General features: G+C 36.5%; 1 protein-coding gene across 1 annotated transcript in view; it reads right to left on the bottom strand.

The window, feature by feature from the left end:
• The window catches only part of Tox (thymocyte selection-associated high mobility group box), a 307815-nt gene that overhangs the window by 43749 nt on the left and 245253 nt on the right, over window positions 1-18813 (bottom strand). Inside the window, exon 4 of the mRNA XM_013009422.1 lies at window positions 6127-6408. Within this exon, the coding sequence (XP_012864876.1) occupies window positions 6127-6408 (282 nt within the window). The remainder of the gene's footprint in view (window positions 1-6126; window positions 6409-18813) is intronic.

The following is an 18813-nucleotide window of genomic DNA, read 5'->3' on the forward strand; positions in this document are numbered from 1 at the left end:
GGGTAAAAGTCCCATGGTAATTCAGAAACAGGTGAAAAGTCTTGTGATACCTAAATGAAGCCAGTATTTGCAAGGATTTAAAGCACCAAGTGGCTGGTTGGAAAACTGAAAGGCAAATGTGATTTTAGGTTCTCATGGTCCCAGTAATTTGGCAGAAAAAAACACAAATCACCTTTAGAAGCATCTATTTTCATACTAGATTTATAATAATTCTTACAAAATTTCAATTATCAGCTATCATCCCTATAGCCAAGAACAAAACAATAAGAAACAATTGAGCTGGTGACCTTGGCCAATGCCTGTAATTCTAGCTAGTCAAGAATCTGAGAGATGGATCACTGTTTGAAATCAGCATGTTCAGACAAATCCAAGACACTTATCTTCACTTGACTAGCAAAAAAGCCTGAAGTTGAGCTGTAGTTCAAGAGGTAGAACACCAGCCTGAGCAAAAAAGCTAAGGGACAACACCAAGGCCCTGAGTTCAAGCTCCTCTATTGGCATACCCACAAAAAACAATTCATACCATAAAAACTTCATACATTGGAATTAGCCTAGAGAAGATATGAAACAAATGCATTTAACATGTTTAGATGAATAAAAATGATTAGAGCAAATAACCAAATAGGAGAAAAACATAATTCTAAAAACATATTTACAATTAAAACTTCAACGGATGATTTTGCATTTTGGAGTTGTGAAAGAAGGGCTAGAACATCTAACCTCATCCTAATTTCCTGAGAGTTAGAGAATGAAATGGGAACAAAAATGTACTCTAAACAATATGGGACAAAAGTAGTGGTGAAAAATTCCTGGAAATGATGGAAGACAGTGATAATTCAATTGAAGATATATGTGAAGAAACCCACATAAGTCATAATAAAGCTCCAGGACAACACAAGTAGATCTCCAACCAGTCAGAGAGTAAAGGCAGATTACTTTCAAAGAAAGACAGGGAAACTGTACTCTTTCAAAGGTAACAATGGAAACCTAGAGTCAATAGAATTATAGGATGCCAAAAGAGAATTGTCCATCTGGAATTCGTCACCTAGCAAAATTATGTCCCCAGAAGATCCTACCAAAAGGACATTTTAAAGCTATCAAATTATGTCAGGTTAAAAAAATAAACCTGTAATTAAACCCAAAGGAAATAATAAAACATAGTACTTCAAAAAGTTTATTAAGTAATTATATCAAATTATAATTCAAATGAACAATAGTCATAAGAACTCAAAATACAAAGAGGAGGAAAGGTGTTTGGGTTGAAAGTAATCCCAGACAGAGAACAAAGGTTATCAATCTACTTTAACCTTTCCCAGTGGTGTCCCTGGGGAGACTACTAAAAGAAGTAGAAGAATATAAAATTACCAATCTTAAAATCAGAAATAATGAAACAAGAATAAGCCAAATAATTTTAAGGAGATAAGACAAGGTAACATACAACATTTGTGGGGCAAATAACATCACACTTGAAAAACAAACCAAAGGACTTTAGTATGTACACTAGCGTAAGTGCTATTAAAGTTCTTTTCAAAAGTAAAAGATCATCTAACTCTATATCATTTACAAGAGATACATATAAAACATAAGGACACTTTCAACAGAAAAAAAATAGAAGAAAGAATAAGTATATACTGTGATTCTTAGCCTATAATTTCCTTCAAGGAAAACCTGTGCCAAAAATATACTTGTAATGCCAGATACTTTAAGTGTCTTAAAGTGTCTGTTAAATTACAAGTACTGGATTACAGGCTTAGAACCACAAGCTGTCTAAGTTTATATTTCTTTGATGTATTACTATATGTCTCATTTATGACTTAAAGCTGTCAACACAGCTTCAGAGCAATCAAAATCATGGGAACTGTTTATAAGGTGGTAATTAATTCTAGTGATGTATTTACAATATTTCTCTCTGTCAAAACAGACTTATTTTGTTTAGTTGTTCAATTAGGCAAACTGGAATCAATATGTAATTGCTTAAGAGAGCACAAAGTATTAAGAGGGAAGCTTTAAAAGGTGCCTTTTCTCCTGTGGAACTCAATATTTCTTTTTTGGTTCTCCTGTTAAAAAATGATTTAAATGATCTTTTTGACTTAATGCTGTTTCCCATTTAACTGTAGCTGTTGCAATACGACATTCCACATAAATCCTCCTCCTCAAATAGAAAGGAAAAATATCACTTTAATTCTTAACTGTGATAAAAAAATACTCCAGCACTTCATCAGAGGATTTTACTAGCAATTTAATAAATACAAGTTAGATAAATCAGTAAGAGAATTCTGAGGGGGGGAGGGTCCAGTTGTGGGGCCTGAACTGTGGGTCTGGGCGCTGTCCCACAGCTCTTCAGCTCAAGGCTAGCGCTTTACCACTTGAGCCACAGCACCACTTCCGGCTTTTTTCTTTTTGCTTATGTGGTGCTGAGGAATCAAACCCAGGGCCTCATGCATGCAAGGCAAGCGCTCTACCACTGAGCCACCTTCCCAGCCCCATCAGTAAGAGGATTCTGAATTGAAGAAAAGGTAAAGAATGGTAAGCAGACTTGGAATGGGAGGGTAAATTTTTTTGAGATGGAAAATATACTTAAGAAATACAGGACTTTGTGAATGTTTATGGAGGCAAAAAAATCTATTTTTAACTCATTCATTCTTGAGAAACATATCCCTATACCTGCACAAATCAATAATTGAAGAACCTACCATTATAGGGTATGAAATCTATCCAATGCTTATACAGTCACTAATAGAGAAGCAGATAATACTTGGGGATGTGAATATTGAGTAACTGGATAGGAAACCCACCAGAAAGATTCCATGCGCCAGCATGGAAACCTATAACATACAAATTTTTGCTTCAGCAAAATCATGAAATTTAGATTTAAGAGGTTAACAGTAACCCATAAATTGAATTTCAGATTTCTGTTCACTTATCTACTCAAATAAGTTGAAGAATGTGAAAAATACAGTTGTAATTAAGAATAATCTTACATAATAGGTACATTTAGAAGATAATAACTGATCTTGCATTTAATTTCCTGACATGTCAGTAAGTAATACTGATAAAGATACAAGCTGGATACTTTATGCAAACTGATCTTTACAATGAGCAGAACATTAACTTTTTCTCCCCCTTAAAATATAATACATATCATTCCTATTTAGGAAATTGACTAGAATCATATATACATAATCCAACATTCATATCACTATCCACAAATCAATTCTTGGTATGTACATTTAGGTCCTGGTACTCACTGGCCATGAGGTGCCATTAGAGTATTTATTGGTGGGACTCACAGATAACAAGGAGAGATCATAAGGGTGGAGGGAATTGACATTGCAATGTTGGTTGTGCAGCTGTTGTGATATTTGGGCATGGCAGATGCTAGAACCAGTAATGAGAAGACAACACAGAAATGATTGTCACAAAGGAAGTTCATGCTCAGGGGTCCACAGATCACAAAGGCAGGTATGCCAGCCATAGGAGGAAGCATCCAGGAAGCAGAAAGAAGGATAGGGCTGAGTCTGATTCAGGGATCCATGAGAAATTTTAGGATTGAATAGCTTGAATAATATCATAAGACTCTGAACAATAGGGCATGTCTCTAGTTGTCTGTTTAGTTGCCCTGGAGTGGGGGAGACAGATATGGTGTGTGAGAGTTTGATAAGATGGTTAAGCTGTGTGAAGGATCCCTCACATCCATTCCAGGGGACCACACAGAGGCAGGCAGGCACAGGAGAAAGATTATTATAAGGTTTATTAGAGGAGCCACATTTCCCCCAAGAGGGAGCACATGGTACCCTCCACTATCCAGGTAGCAGGAGGGTCTGGGGACAGGAAGTGAGGTAGATGGGAGCTCAGGTGGGTCTGGGAGGAGAGGGAGGGGCCAGATCTATGGTGGGAACTCCTGGGCTGGGAGGGAGGAGCTCAGGGGTGTGTGTGTGTGTGTGTGTGTGTGTGTGTGTGTGTGTGTGTGTGTGTGTGTGTGTGTGTTGGCTACTGGGTCTTCAACTCAGGTCCTTATGCTATTACTTCCCTTTTTCACTCCAGGCTGTCATTCTACCACTTGAGCTATATCTCTAATTTTGGCTTTTTGTTGATTAATTGGAGACAAGAGTCTCACAGATGTTATTGCCTGGGCTGGCTTTGAACCATGATTATCAGATCTCAACCTCTTGAGTTAGCTAGGATTACAGGTGTGAGCTACTGGCTGGCACATGACTTCGTTTGTATATCAAAGCAGAGCTCACAAGGGAGTCTTCTGCTCCTTCTAGGAAGGGTAAGTCCTTTAAGGGACAGTCTCTCCAGGACAAAAGCCACAGTAAAAAATATAGTTACTTCTGTAGCCTTATCTTTTTATCAGGCTATATCAATATATGGATCACAATTCATCTTCACCTTTAAAAAATAAATATAGCTACTTGAAATTAATCCATTGTTAAAAACCCATTGTTAACACATCATTGTATTGTGCAGCCTGGGGTCAGTTTAATTTCCCCCAAAACAAAGTTCTCATAAAAGTGAAAGGAAAACAGAATGGTAACACAGTCACTCTACTTTAAGGTCTGCTCCTGGAGGGCAAGCAGGCTCTGCCTTCCTCTTGGCCAAGTCAACACACAGTACCTGTATCACCTAGACAACTGACAACTGAAGAGGTCACATCTACATCCGCTGAGGTCACATCTCGACTGGATGTGGCCATACCTTTCTCCCACTTGGTTCCACCTCCCTTTACCTGGCCACATCTTTTCTGCCCCTACCCCAGATAAGGCTTAGCCCAGGGCCAGATGCCCTCTTTCCTAGCCGTGTGGAGTGCCAACCTGGCTGGGTGCCAGCCGGAATGATGAATAAACCTACCCCTTACCTGACTTCCACATGTATGGCATTGTTCTTACTTGGCAGCCTCTTTAAAAACCTAACATCTACTAGTAAGATTTTTAAAGAAGCAAAATAGGAGAAATAGATAATATTCATTTAAAAGTGAATGTTTTCGACAGTAAATAGTCACAAGAGTCCTCACCAGGATGAATCTGGATGATGCATGACTCAACAATAACAAAGGCAGAAAAAGATGAGTGATTTTAGCATTCTGGTGCATCCATTTTTTTAAGTTGCCTCTAGTACTATAAAGAGCGAACTGACTTTTGTAATTAATTTCTGGTCTAAGGGCATTTAAGACCCATCTTTCAATCTAATAACTTAGCAGAATGGCACTACAGGGACAGACAAGTAACACAACCACACTGGCATAGTGGTAACAAAATGTATTAAACAAATACACAGGCCTCTGTTTTGGGAAGGCAGTCAGCCATTTTTTTTTGTCCTTATATGACCTTACCCTCAATATGGAATGGTTGTTTGAGAGATCTTAAGGTGTGTTTGTGCATACACACACACAGACACAGACACACACACACACACACACACACACACACACACATATACTTGGTGACTTCTCTGTACCCACATAAGGCTGTTGCCTTCTTAAACCAGTAACACTGAAATAGATGTTTTTGAATGAATGACATTAGGCTTCAATTTGGCAGTTGAGTCCTACAATATTTATTCTGTCTTACTCATCTCTGAGGACCAGGCACTTTGAGGTATAAATGACTTTAATTCTAAGTACATTTGTGTTGAGAATATGTTTTAGGGACTTAAAAGTGTAATTGGTAGCTGGGCACCAGTGGGCTCATGCCTGTAATCTTAGCAGTTCAGGAGGCTGAGATCTGAGGATCATGGTTTAAAGCTTGCCCAGGCAGAAAAGTCTGTAAGACTCTTATCTCCAATAAACTACTCAGAAAAAGCTGAAAGTGGCACTGTGGCTCAGGTGGTCGAGCACTAGCCTTGAGCTAAGGGACAGCATCCATGCCCAGAGTCCAAGCCCCAGGACCAGAAAAAAAAAAGTGTAACTGGCCAGCCATATGGTTTAATCCTTCTAGTATGTAACCTTGTGCTTCATCAAGTGTACGCTCTCCATTTATATTTCACCTTTGAAGAATAAAAACTTAAGACTCCTTACAGTGAGATCAAGAAGGGTATATCTGTTTCCTTAAGTGGTAAATCTATACTCTTCATAGGGAGGTCAAGGAAGGAGACAAACATGTGTCCTAAAAGTCACCTAATTCCTACCTTAGAGGTATCATCACCTTCATCTTCATGCACTGAACTGGATGGAGAAGGAGTTGCAGATTTGCTCCCTGGTGGAGAGGGTGAATTGTGTGGGACGTTGCTTCCTGCCATGTTCAAACCGAGCTGAGCACTCAGCTGGGATTGGTTGATGGTGGTCAGCTGGCCATGCTGCATCATGCTTGGTTGCTGCCTGAGGTCTGCAGGCTGACCCCTTGGCCTCATGGCTGCCATCTGGGGATGGGAGCTGTACTGAGCTCCTTCTGGATTCCGTATATCTTGCATCTAAAATAAACAAATGAATAAATAAACTAATTAATTAAAATACATAAACTTTCAGAAACATGTTTATGGCAAAATTTTTCTTTTAATTTTGTAGACTCCAGGATATTCTGTTGAGTTATGTACATGTACGTTTTTTTCTGGGGGTATAATAATCCAAATTGTATATCAACTTAAAGAGTTCCAAATGCTGGGCACCATGATTCTTGCTTGTAATCCTATACTCAGGAGGCTGAGATCTATGTTTCATGAATCCAGGAAATCTTCTCTGGCAGAAAAAAACATAAAAGAGACTCTCTCTCCAATTATCCAGCAAAAAGCTGGAAGTAGAATTGTGGCTCAAAGTGACAGAGCACCACCCTGGAGCAAAAAACCAAGCAAGTGCATGTGGCCCTTAGTTCAAGCTCCAGTACTGGTACACACACACAAAATAAGAGTGCCAACTGAAGAAACGGGAGATGTAGCTCAGCATTAGTGTGCCTTCCAAACATGTTCAAGGTTCTAGGTTGTATTCCCACAGTTATAAACAAATAAACAAAGTAGAATTTGATAGTAAATGCTTATAACCATTCTGTCATAGTGATATGTAGACACATCACATATATTATGATATTATATTTATATGGTGTAAGTTTCAAACCATTGATGCTTATTCAAGTGACCAAATTGTCCAATTAATGATTATAACATCACATACATTCATTAAACCTCATTTCCCCCCATTCTGATCATTAAAGAAAGGTTTTAGAAGTTCATAAATGAACTATCATTCTTAGTGTAAGTCTTTATAGGATAATATTAGTCAGAATGACTTGCTAACTAACAGACTCAGAATGTTTAAAGACTGGTATTGGTCAATTGATTATTGGAATGATTTGGTGGCACAGTCAGATTTGAAAGTAAAACTGTAAAATTGCAAGGTCACCATATATCAATCCATTATGCTATTTGGGTCACTGCTTTTTAGCCCTAATGAGACTCACTCTTGTAATTCAAGCAATGAATTTCATCTCTGCAAGGATTAGAATTAAAAGCATTGGAGGATGAAATGCTTAACGTTATCTAGAGGTCAAATGCATTGTGTAAGATGAGTATGATGGATTTCACTTAATATTTCTGCAGTATTTTCAATCTTAAAATAATGGTGAGTATTTTGTGATACCCCCTTAGAGGGCTTGACAAATTTAGGTAGGTGAAGAACAATTAAGACAAGAAAGAAAAAATAACTATGGAAAAAAGAAGGTATAGTGAGGGAATATGTACTTAAAAATGCTTAAAATTACATGCTGAGACTGAGAAAAATCAAACTAATAACATTATCCTACTGTTTCCTTTAAAAACATTACTACATTAAATATGCTTAGTAAATACCAAAAATATTACTGTGACTTGGAAATATTGTGAAGGTCAATTGAGGAGCCTGGTGTAGGCTTTACTTCTAGTTTTGTCTATGATAATAAGATTACTTTCTAACAGTGAGCTGTAGTCATGTCATGAAGCTGAAATGATCTGTAGCTGTTCAGGGCCCCATGCTTGCCCTATATTCTTTCTCTGTAACAGGTTGATAGATCCAGCTCTGAGGTCTCAATCAAGATTTCACCCCAACTGGACCTCTCTATCTTTGGACTAAAGTCTCAGTGTCTTAGACATGTGCTCCTCTAGGCTGGCTTCACCATTTTGTAGCTCTCACTCTTGTAGTTTAAACTTTTTTTTCCCAGTAACCCAAACTGTGTACCTCTCATTCTCTAAAAGCAGCTCATAATTCCTTTTCATGAAGTCTTTCATTAAGTAGCTATTACTATTTAATGACGCATGTTATAGTGACAGGATCTTTCAGAGACACTCAGTTTATAGGGGAGGAAATTTGGGAGATGTAGATACAGTATAAATAGTTGGTTGTGGGTTGAAAAAATGTATATGTAATTATAAATTAACAAATAAGAAAAACCTAGACAGGTTAGATGGCTTGTCATAAACTGGTTTAGAATTAAAAATCTGCATTACCCAATTTCAATCCTAAATTCTTCCCATGGAATTAAGCAGCTGATTCCACATTTTACATATCCTATAGAGAGGGTTTTAATCAATTAGCAGTAATTAATAATTCTTTTCAAATGTTGTCTATTTGAATTATCAATTGTTTTTTCTTAATCCATTCATTTATATTGCCTCCACTGACACTAAAGTCTATATTTCTTCTCAAATGTTCTTAGAACCTCTACAAGTGATCTTCCTATGACAGCTTTCACAGAAAATTCTGACATTATTAGATACTATCAAAAAAAGCCCAAACTGACTTTTCTAAGTACAGAGAAGAGACTGCTGTAGTGATGCATGCTTGTAATCCCAGCTCGTCCTTCAAAATAGAGATAGGGGGCTGGAAAGGTGGCTCAGTGGTAGAGCGCTTGCCTTGCATGCATGAGGCCCTGGGTTTAATCCCTCAGCACCACATAAGCAGAAAAAGCTGGAAATGGTACTGTGGCTCAAGCGGGAGAGTGCTAGCCTTGAGCTGAAGAGCTAAGGCCAGAGTTCAGGTCCCATGACTGACAAACAAACAAAAAACAGAGATGGGGGGACATAGTCTGAAGCCACTCATGTGGAAGCATGAGATCCTATTTGAAAAACAAACTAAAAGTCAGAAGGACTGAGAGCACAGCTGGAGTGGTAGAGCTCTTGCCCATTAAGTGCAAGCCCTGAGTTCAATCTTCAGAAACACACACACACACACACACACACACACACACACACAGGAAACTATGCATAAGTGGTAATATGCACTGTTTTGCTATTTTCAGGCTTACTCTCAAATGTCCTAATGTTTCCTCCTGTTAGCCCTTTATCAGATAGGGGCATGGAATATGCGCCCATAGATGACCATTGTGCTATACAGCAAACTCTCCTCTCCCAAGTTTAAAAGTCATTGTATCACCAGGCACTTGTGGCTATGCCTGTAATCCTAGCTACTCAGGAGGCTGAGATCTGAGGATCAAAGTTCAAAGCCAGCCTGGGCAGGAAAGTCTGTGAGACTCTTACTACAATTAACCACCAGAAAACTGGAAGTGGCTCAAAGTGGTAGTCTTGAGCAAAATAGCTCAGGGACAGTGTCCAAAGTTCTCCACACCCCTCTCCCCCAAAAGTCAGCTTATCCTCAAAGCTCCAAGAACTTTCTTACATTGACCTACCATTTCCTTTGCACTTTCTTTCTATACTTTAAAAATTTTTTTCTAGACAGTCATCATCTCCATTAATCCCATGACTAAGGCATTTTCAATCCTTCTTGAGAGCTCTTCTTAATTCAATGTTATTCCAAGTATTCAAAAAGTATTATGTGTATCAATATGTAAATGGAGGAATGACTAATATCCTTATAAGCTTTAACCAGCTTGATGAGTTATTTTTCTTTTTTTCCCCTTTGAACTGTACTAGCATTAATCATAAGATGAAAAGATTTGGTTAGTGTCTACTTCTTTTTTGTAGGAACATCAGGCTGTTATTTCTAACATTCTTCTTTTGTCCTTGAAGAAGAAGCCTCTGGTAGGCAACAGTTTGGCTTAGCAAGTAACAAATGAGAGCATTCATGACTCCCTTGCAGCTACATATAGTCAGTTCACCATGAAATATAAGTGAAAATGTTGTACAGAGGCTTTCAAGAAGTTTTCTTAAAAAGAAAAGCTCCTCTACTTTTGCTCTTTGCTTCTTAATATTGGTGAAAATACAGGCTAATGATTCAGGCAGTACTCAAAGAATGTAGGTAAAACAAAGAAGAGATTAAGTGTCTGGTTATCATGGACAATTTACTACTATGGTGTCTTTATTGTGATCATCTCTGCAGATTAATTCGTCATCAATGGGGCTTTCTCTTATAGTCAACTGAATATAATCTTAAATAATACAATGTAATTCATTAAAATCCAACATAGCAGCGATTCAATCTACAACTCTTCACTACTGTAGCCTTTGAATCTAGCACAGGTAGTGTGATACATGGTAAGTCCTCACATATTTCTTGAGTTACATTGAAGAGATGTTTTATTCTAGCACTGCTAGGACTCATTATACTGGCTTCATGGAAACAGTAATATAAATCTCTGTTAATCTCTTGGGAATGCCATCAGCTAAATACAGGGCTAAGATATCTAGAAGGTACTTTCTAATGTGTGTATTTCTCATTTTATTTATTTTCAAGGGAAGTAAACTTTCTATTTTCATGTTGTCTTGGCTAAAAGTCATTTACATCATTAGTATATTAGTTTTGAATAGTTCTGAATGTTCTTCTCCCCACTTGAAAAATCTAGTCCATTTTAAAGTGCAGCTAGAATTTACTTTTTCAAAAACCTGATATGTTATGTTAAACCTTCCATATATGCTATTTATGACCAAGATATAAATTTAAAATTGTGAATTAGAATGATGGAGGAGTATTATAGTGGTGAAAAGGAAATTTCATGTGAATTCCTCCAAAACTTTTTCTAACTTATGCAAAGTGAAAAATCGTACTAAAATCTGTCAGGAAACAAAAGTAGATATGGAATATTCATTCTCCCTCAGGATCTGCCTTATCCTAATATGTGTTTGTTCCTGAAGAATACCGGGTGGAAGAACTGAACTCAAGTGATAAACTTCACAGACATTTTATAGGTATTTTTTAGAGCATATGTCTACCTTTATTTCCTTTGGATTTTCTTTGAAAAGAAAAAGAAAAAAATCATGTTGCCACATTGCATTATCATTTTTTAAATATCATTTTTTGGTGTAACTGGAATACATCTTGCCCCTCCTCAAAGAATTTGCAGTAATGTTGGCTGGATTATTTACTAAAGAGTGTGAAAATTGCACATGTCGATGATAAGACCAAACTGAAGACCTTGTTGTCAGTGTTAAAGCTGTGTGTTTTTCACAATTTTTCTTATATTTGCTCTGTTCCATTGAATATCAGCAACCTTCCAGTCCAACATGCAAGCCTTGAAAGTTATCATTATCTTTGCCTCTAGCAGACAGTCTATATCAAAACAGTTGTACACATAAAACTCTAACGACTCCTTGGCTCTCTGCTCAGATCCAGCTGTTTGAGTGAATAGCAGTTGGTGAACAGAGTTCTGGAACAGGGGTAGCCCTGAGGGTCTCCTTGCTAATGTGGCTCACCAGCTGCTGCTTTCTGTAGTCTAGGCAGTTGATGCCTGGATGTGTGCCAGATGTAGCAGGAGCAAGAGAATGTGAAGAATCTCTGAAGCCTTGTTTGTTACCCCTGTCTGTCAGCATTGACACTCTTTGCCATGGAGAACTTTCCCTAGGGCCATGAGGAGACCCTGCTGGCTTTGGCTGTGACAAGTGCTTGCTCTCAGTCCCTTTTATGTGCACTATCAAACACATACCATTCTTAGCATCTAAAGAAATACTTTGGAGCCCTACTCTGGGTTGATTGTGCTGCCTTGCAAGATTAATTAGGGCAGGGAGGCAAAGCAGTTTCATTTTTTTTCTTCAGAATAATCTTACTCCGAAGAGTCTATGAGAAGAATGTAAATGCTGATATTATTTAAGTCCCCAATTCTATTACATATTTTTTTTTTACCAGGGATTCAATTAATATGTAAATGTATACACCAGAACAAATTGTGTGGGTAAATTTAATAATGAAATTTTATTTATCATTTTCCTAAATGCATTTCCAAGAGAGAGTATAATTATTTGTTGTCCAAACAAATTAACTAAATTGTCCTTACAAGATCTTGGGTGAGCTATTTATTATTTAGCAATGTGTAACTTATGTAAACTTTAACATTATGTTATTAGGTGTTTGACACTGAACACTGATAATGTGAAAAGAGAAAAAAATATGGAACAATACCTATTTACAGTACAAGCTACATTTGTGTGTGGGTGGGTGCGCGTGCGTGCGCGCACGCACGCCATCAGTACTGGGGTTTGAACTTAGGACCACCTGGGTGCTATCTCTGAGCTTTTGTGTTCAAGACTAGAGTTATACCACTTGAGTCAAACTTCTACTTCTCCCTTTTGGGTGGATAATTGAAGATAAGAGTCTTATAGACTTTCCTGCTTGGGCTGACTTCAAACTGAGATACTCAGAGCTATGCCTCTTGAGTAGCTAGGACAACAGGTGTGAGCCATTGGCACCCAGTGACATGAGCTCTGCTTTTAAAGAAAGATGAGTTTCAAAAGAAAGATGGGACATTTCTATCTATCTATCTATCCATCCATCCATCCATCATCTATCTATGTATCATCTACATATATATTAATATACTTTTTATATTAATATACTTAGATCTGTATCTATAGATCTATGCTTGTAATGAGAGTTGAATTCAGGGCTTTCTATTTTCACTTGGCTTTTTTTTTAATTTAGGCTGGCACACCACCACTTGAGCCATTCCTTGACTTTGGCTTTTCAGTCATTAATTGGAGATAAGGGTCTCATGGAATTTCCTGTTCTGGCTGGCTTCAAACCTCAATCCACAGATCTCAGCTTCTTGAATAGGCTTACAGGTGTGAGATACCAATGCTCTGCTCAAAAATATATTTTTATCATTAACATTTTCAGTTAAAGTAACTTGACCCTGAATCTTCTTAAGGTTTACTTATGATTATTCAACAAAGCTGTTGACCTGTTCAGATTATACCCTTTGCATTTGTACTATAATGTGTGGGCTGGGCTTTGCTCACAAGAGGTGTCATCTTGAATATTCAAAGTCTTCTGTATTCATACATGCTGATGCCTGCTCACATCTCCTTCCCCTTGAGCTGCCCAGGGAAGGGATTGAGTAATGTGCTGGATTTTCAGAGTACTTTCAAAAGACTGTGTGCATTGAAACAAAAAGAATGATTTGGAAAGGCAAGTGCTAAGAAAATTGGGAAGCTCTTAGAGACATGGCCTCTGGGATTTGTGGTTTACCTGCCAGAACTAGCTCTGTATATTTATAGCACTACGAGTCAGCTGAAATGGTTCTTCATACTATATTTAATCCTGAGAATTTAACTTGCTTTCTTATACTTCCTGCTGGAATGTTAATGGGATGCTAGTAAAAATGGAGATGTCAAGTGGAATATTGACTTCTTCAACATCAGTTCAGAACAGTGATATTAAAGTTCATCTGGAAGCTCTTATATCATTAAAAACACACAACATTCAGCTACACAGTATACCTTAGGAAGCAAAATTAAAACCTTATAGTCTGCCTTCATCAGACAGCTTCCCTATGTAGATTATTTGAATGTTCTCAACTTATTTAGGGACTTGAAGGAAAGTACAATTTTAAATCAGTATTTTATTATGGAACTCATCCAACAATCATTTTAATAATATATTAGAAAATATTAAAATAACTTGACACTGAGATAAGAAAAGGCTAGGAGTCTTGAGTATATTAATAACTTAGAAAAATCAGTCTAGGAAAATTACAATGTCTTTCAGTTTCTTTGAAGGTGTCTGACTCTATAAGTGACCTTAAGCTGCTTTAAAACAATTAAAAGAGTCAAATATTTGTCAAAATGTTATAGCATGTTAGATAATGGGATGAATGTAGTTATATACAGTGTATATTTCAGGGTATTCCTAATTTAGTTAATATTAACATTACGCACTCATTTATGCTTTTATACTCTGAGTCATATAAGGTCAAAGTCTCAAAACTAATCATAAAAACTACTGCCTGCTATTCATGCTAATATAATAACCCTTTCTTTAAGACAACTGCCAGTAAATTTCATTATAAAAAAGTTATTAAAAGGGTTAAAAACCTATTAAATGTCAAAGAATTTGCTTGACTCAAACTTCTAATAAAGAAAAGAGAATAGGCTTTCTTTCTGAATTATTTAAATCTTTACTGGCTGTGCATTGAACCATGAAATTAGAAAAGTGTTATTAGAAGTGTTCTCTGGTTTTTATAAAAGTTGGAACCCAGAATGTATCAAGCTATAGTCTTTAACAAGACTAGTTAAAGGAGTAGGTTTTTAATCCTAAATACATGGCTTCTACTGATAGAAAGGTCATAATTAAAACTCTATCCTGTAACTTGGTGATAATAAAATTATTATTACAGAAGCACACTTGTTCATTTAGAATATATGAGATACATGGGAGCTAATTTTAATTTGGACAAATATCTTCAGGTTTTTTTTTTTAGCTTCCCATGTCTGTTAACAGAGACTCTCTCAAGCAATAAGTAGGTTTAACTAGTAGCTAATTTTAAATTAACATTAATCATTTTAATGATTAATATGGATAAATGATGGATATATCATTTATAGGTATAACCTCTACCAGATGTACATTGAAATTAGCTAATTGAGGTTTGAAGAGTTAAAAAACAACCAAGATCATAATTCTCTGTAATAATACCATATGGCAAATGCTATAAATAAATTTGGTGTCAATAGTAAAATAGAAAGTGGATCTTTCACATAATAGGTCTGTTTTTTTCCCCAACAAACGTTACACAAATGATTTAATCTGGTGTCTATCAGGTAAGCCTTTCATAGTCTCCTAAGCTAGTCATTCCCAGGCTGCATTAACCATAGTTGTAAGAACTTTAACTAATAAAATTTACCAATCCCACCTTCTATGTTAAGAACAGTGCTAAAAAAATGTACTTCTGTCTTCATCCTTTACAGTAAATAGGTAACTCTACCTCTACTATCAATGCCATAGTATCAAGAGAGACCACAGGCTTAGAGATGTAATGCTACAATTAATCAGTGAGTGGACCAATTGCAACCTGTTACAGGTGGCCTGCTCCCCAAGCTTGTTTTGTAACCATGACATCTACGCTGCTCCTGGTGCAGGAGCTCATGCTTTCAAATATCCTTTTAACAAAAGATTTTTGGAAGACTTGATGGCAAGGATATAGCCTTAAACTAGAATAACTAAACTCAATATACTGATTCCTTGGGTAGGAAACTGGATTTAAAGGCAATAAGATTGTCCCAGTACTCAGGAATTTCAAAACATTAAAAATTTCACAAACATTTCACAATGTAAGTCAAAGGGGATTACTTGTTATAAACAAAACTACACTATTACAGAATCAAATACTGCTGTAACACTATGTCTGTCTGTCCTGCATCTCTTGGAATTAAGAATGCCTTTAATCATATGAATACTGTGAATAAGTAGATTTCAACTCTAGGAGCAAAATAACTGACATTAGATATACTATGCTTATTGGATAGTCAGTCTGTATCTGATACATTTTCATGAACATAATTTTTCTAAATCAATGTGAAATAAAATGGAAGAAAACGAAATGATAGTGGCATTTTATCTAAAGGATGAAGAGTAGATGATGATTTTCAAATAAAGGATGATTTCAAACTTCAAAGATTCTGTATGTTAGCTTTTCATATTAAACGATTTGAAGAACAATCTTGTAGTGATTTACCGTTGCGAATTTAAAATTTGATGATCAAATATTACATCTTTTACATGTTAGGGTGGCTGGAGGTTTCACCCTTAGTTTTAAGACTATATCCTGAAGTACAAAATTGTTCTAAGGAAAAGTTCAAAATTAAAAAAAAATTACTAACATTTGATGCTACCTGAGCAGAACCCCTTTATGAAAGAGACACTCTAACTAAGAGCCCTATGTTTCTGAACTTCAGTTTTTCATTGGGCCCTAAAAAAATTTATGGGTCCAGAAACCTGGATCTTTACGGCATGCATTTCATTAGCTAAAAATGTTGCCACATAAATTCTGCTTTTAAAGAATTACTGACTCAACCATGCTAGTCACAATCTCCCATTATTTTTCCCTGTCCATCAGTGTCATCCAAGAATATCTGATCCAGAAGAAAGAGAAGACGGGGACTTTCCAAGAGACAGAAGTCTTACTAGGGGTGTAGCTTGAGCTCACAGATTCCTAATATGAAAGCTTATGAGACAGAGAAAAGGAAAAGTTTTGGAACAGATTCCTTATGAGGTATGAGCATTGAGTGAATATCATTTGCTTAAAACAGGTTTATTTTGTCCTTTAATAGTAAAAGAATAAGTGGATGTCCATGGGTTTTCGAGAACTGAGTCAGGACCTTATTGCAGAAAAGACGACCTTCATCTAAATATTAAATCCAATTTTAGATGATGACATCACTAGATACCATTTGGTCATCTATTCTCAAGGAGGGAAAAAATAGAGATAGATGTTGGGAAGCTGTTGAACTTAACTGCAGCACCAAAGACTGTGGTCACCAGTTGTATGTTATTGTAAGGTTCTTAAATTATCTACCATGGAAGATTGGTGAATACATATGTTGATTATATGATTCTGACGGCAAGGAGTATGGTTCTAGTTGTACAGTGTCCAGTTAGCAAACACAAAACCCTAAGCTCAAAGTCCAGTACTACCAAAGAACAACAAAATGTAGTAATTATCTCAAAATAAGAATTCAACAAAATGAGCAGTTTTAACTCTAAATATTGCAAATGATCTGTATAACAATTTAAATAGGATGTCCAAATCATCTCAAGGAAAAGACATTCTTTCGAATATAATTTTTTTAGAGAGGTTACAGTTATTTGTAAGGTAATGAGTACACTTCTTTTTTTTAACAATGTCACCCCTTCTCTCATTCTAATTTAAATTAGCATCATACCAGTTTTTTTTTTTAATTCTTGTAGAGAACTTGTCTAGCTATGCCCCTCAGTAGATGAATGGATCAAGAAAATGTGGTCTATATATACAATAGAATTCTATGCCTCCATCAGAAAGAATGACATTGCCCCATTTGTTAGGAAATAGAAAGACTTGGAGAAAATTATTTTAAGTGAAGTGAGCCAGGCCCAAAGAAACATAGGTCCCATGGTTTCCCTTATTTGCAATGACTAGTATATGTCTGAGACAAGCAGAAAAGGTCAGATAAGATGATGTTAGGCAAAATGAACCCCAAGATAAGGACACAAGTGGTTTTTTTCTTTCTTGCTATTGTTTCTAATGGATTTATAAGGTGATTTTTGTTGTTGTTGCTTTGTATGTCCCTCCCCCACAGTATAACCCCTGTTTTTACTGTACTTGATGTTGGTATAATTTGTGGAGGGGAAGGGAAAAAACAAATTGTTTAAATAGGAATACAGGTGGACCCATTGCAACAATGAGATGTACAACATGCTATGTTGAAAAAACGAAGTTTACAACTTTGGCAGGGGTGTGGAGGTGGAGGGGGAGTGGGGGCGGGGATGGTAAGAGGAATCCTTGCTCATGTAATGTGGGGAGGAGAGTTAGTTTTGGAGGTGGGAGAGAAGGGATGGTAGGGAAAAAACAGAGGAGGCAACAATGCTCGATAGGAAATGTACCCATTACCTTGCTCATGTAACTGTAACACCTCTGTACAGTATTTTTACAATAAAAAACATACAAAAAAGTTGTCTAGCATGCATCTGCCCACTTTTCTATCCCTGTAAAAGATCTGATTTCAAATGCTAGCATGTTTCATGTACCTTAAAGAATTTAAGAAGCAAACATATTCCTCTGAATCATGCAGACTTGTGGCTGTGGAAAGGACTACACTCATTGTATGCTGATCTGTGGATACATCCTTCTGACAACATATATTTCTGGTTTATGAAGTCCTAAATGGCAAGGAAAGAGCAAACCAAAAGGAAAAAGAAAAAGAAACACAAGAAAGGAAAGAAGCATAAGGCAGTATCTAGGGGAATGAGAAACTTGGTTGATTTACTAGATATGGCAGGTGACTAGAATAATTTTTTAAATTAAAAGCAACACTTATTTTTGCTTATTGTTTATCATCTTTTCCTAAATTATAATACTGCTATTCATAGACATATATCTGCATATATACATTTTATATTTATACATTATCTAGCTATCTACCTACCTACCTACCTATCTATCTATCCTTCTATCTATAGTTAATGCAGATCCCGGGACTTGAATCTGGAAACAGTCTTAGAGTTTTTGTGCTCAAGGCAAGCACTCTATCACTTGAGCCACAGTTTCACTTTTGGCTTTCTGGTGGTTAACTGGAGATAAGTCTCATAGATTTTCCAGCTTTGAACCACTGTAGCTAGGATTATAGGCACAAGCCATTCATAAATTTTGACAATAAAAAGGGCCTACTATTACCTTTAGATAAATCCTGAGGCTTATTTGAGGTTAAATCTATATACAGTGCTAGTAGGCCAACTTAAGCAATAATGTCTCATACTATCAAAGAGTTTGCTGCAGTTGGTTTTGTAAACATTGCTATAAAAAAAAGAAATTGCTATATGAAAAAGAGAAATTCATCAAGCTCTGGTTCAACAATAAAGTCTAATGGGGCAAAGTTCTGGCCATTAGATAGGATAAGTTATTTTAGGATTTGCATAATTATTAGACTCATAAAAACCAAAATTTCAATGGTACAAGTGTAAAAATAACAGCATTATTTATTACTAAAATTTGC

Source organism: Dipodomys ordii, unplaced genomic scaffold (genome assembly GCF_000151885.1).
Source record: "Dipodomys ordii isolate 6190 unplaced genomic scaffold, Dord_2.0 Scaffold9, whole genome shotgun sequence".
Classification (NCBI taxonomy): domain Eukaryota; kingdom Metazoa; phylum Chordata; class Mammalia; order Rodentia; family Heteromyidae; genus Dipodomys; species Dipodomys ordii.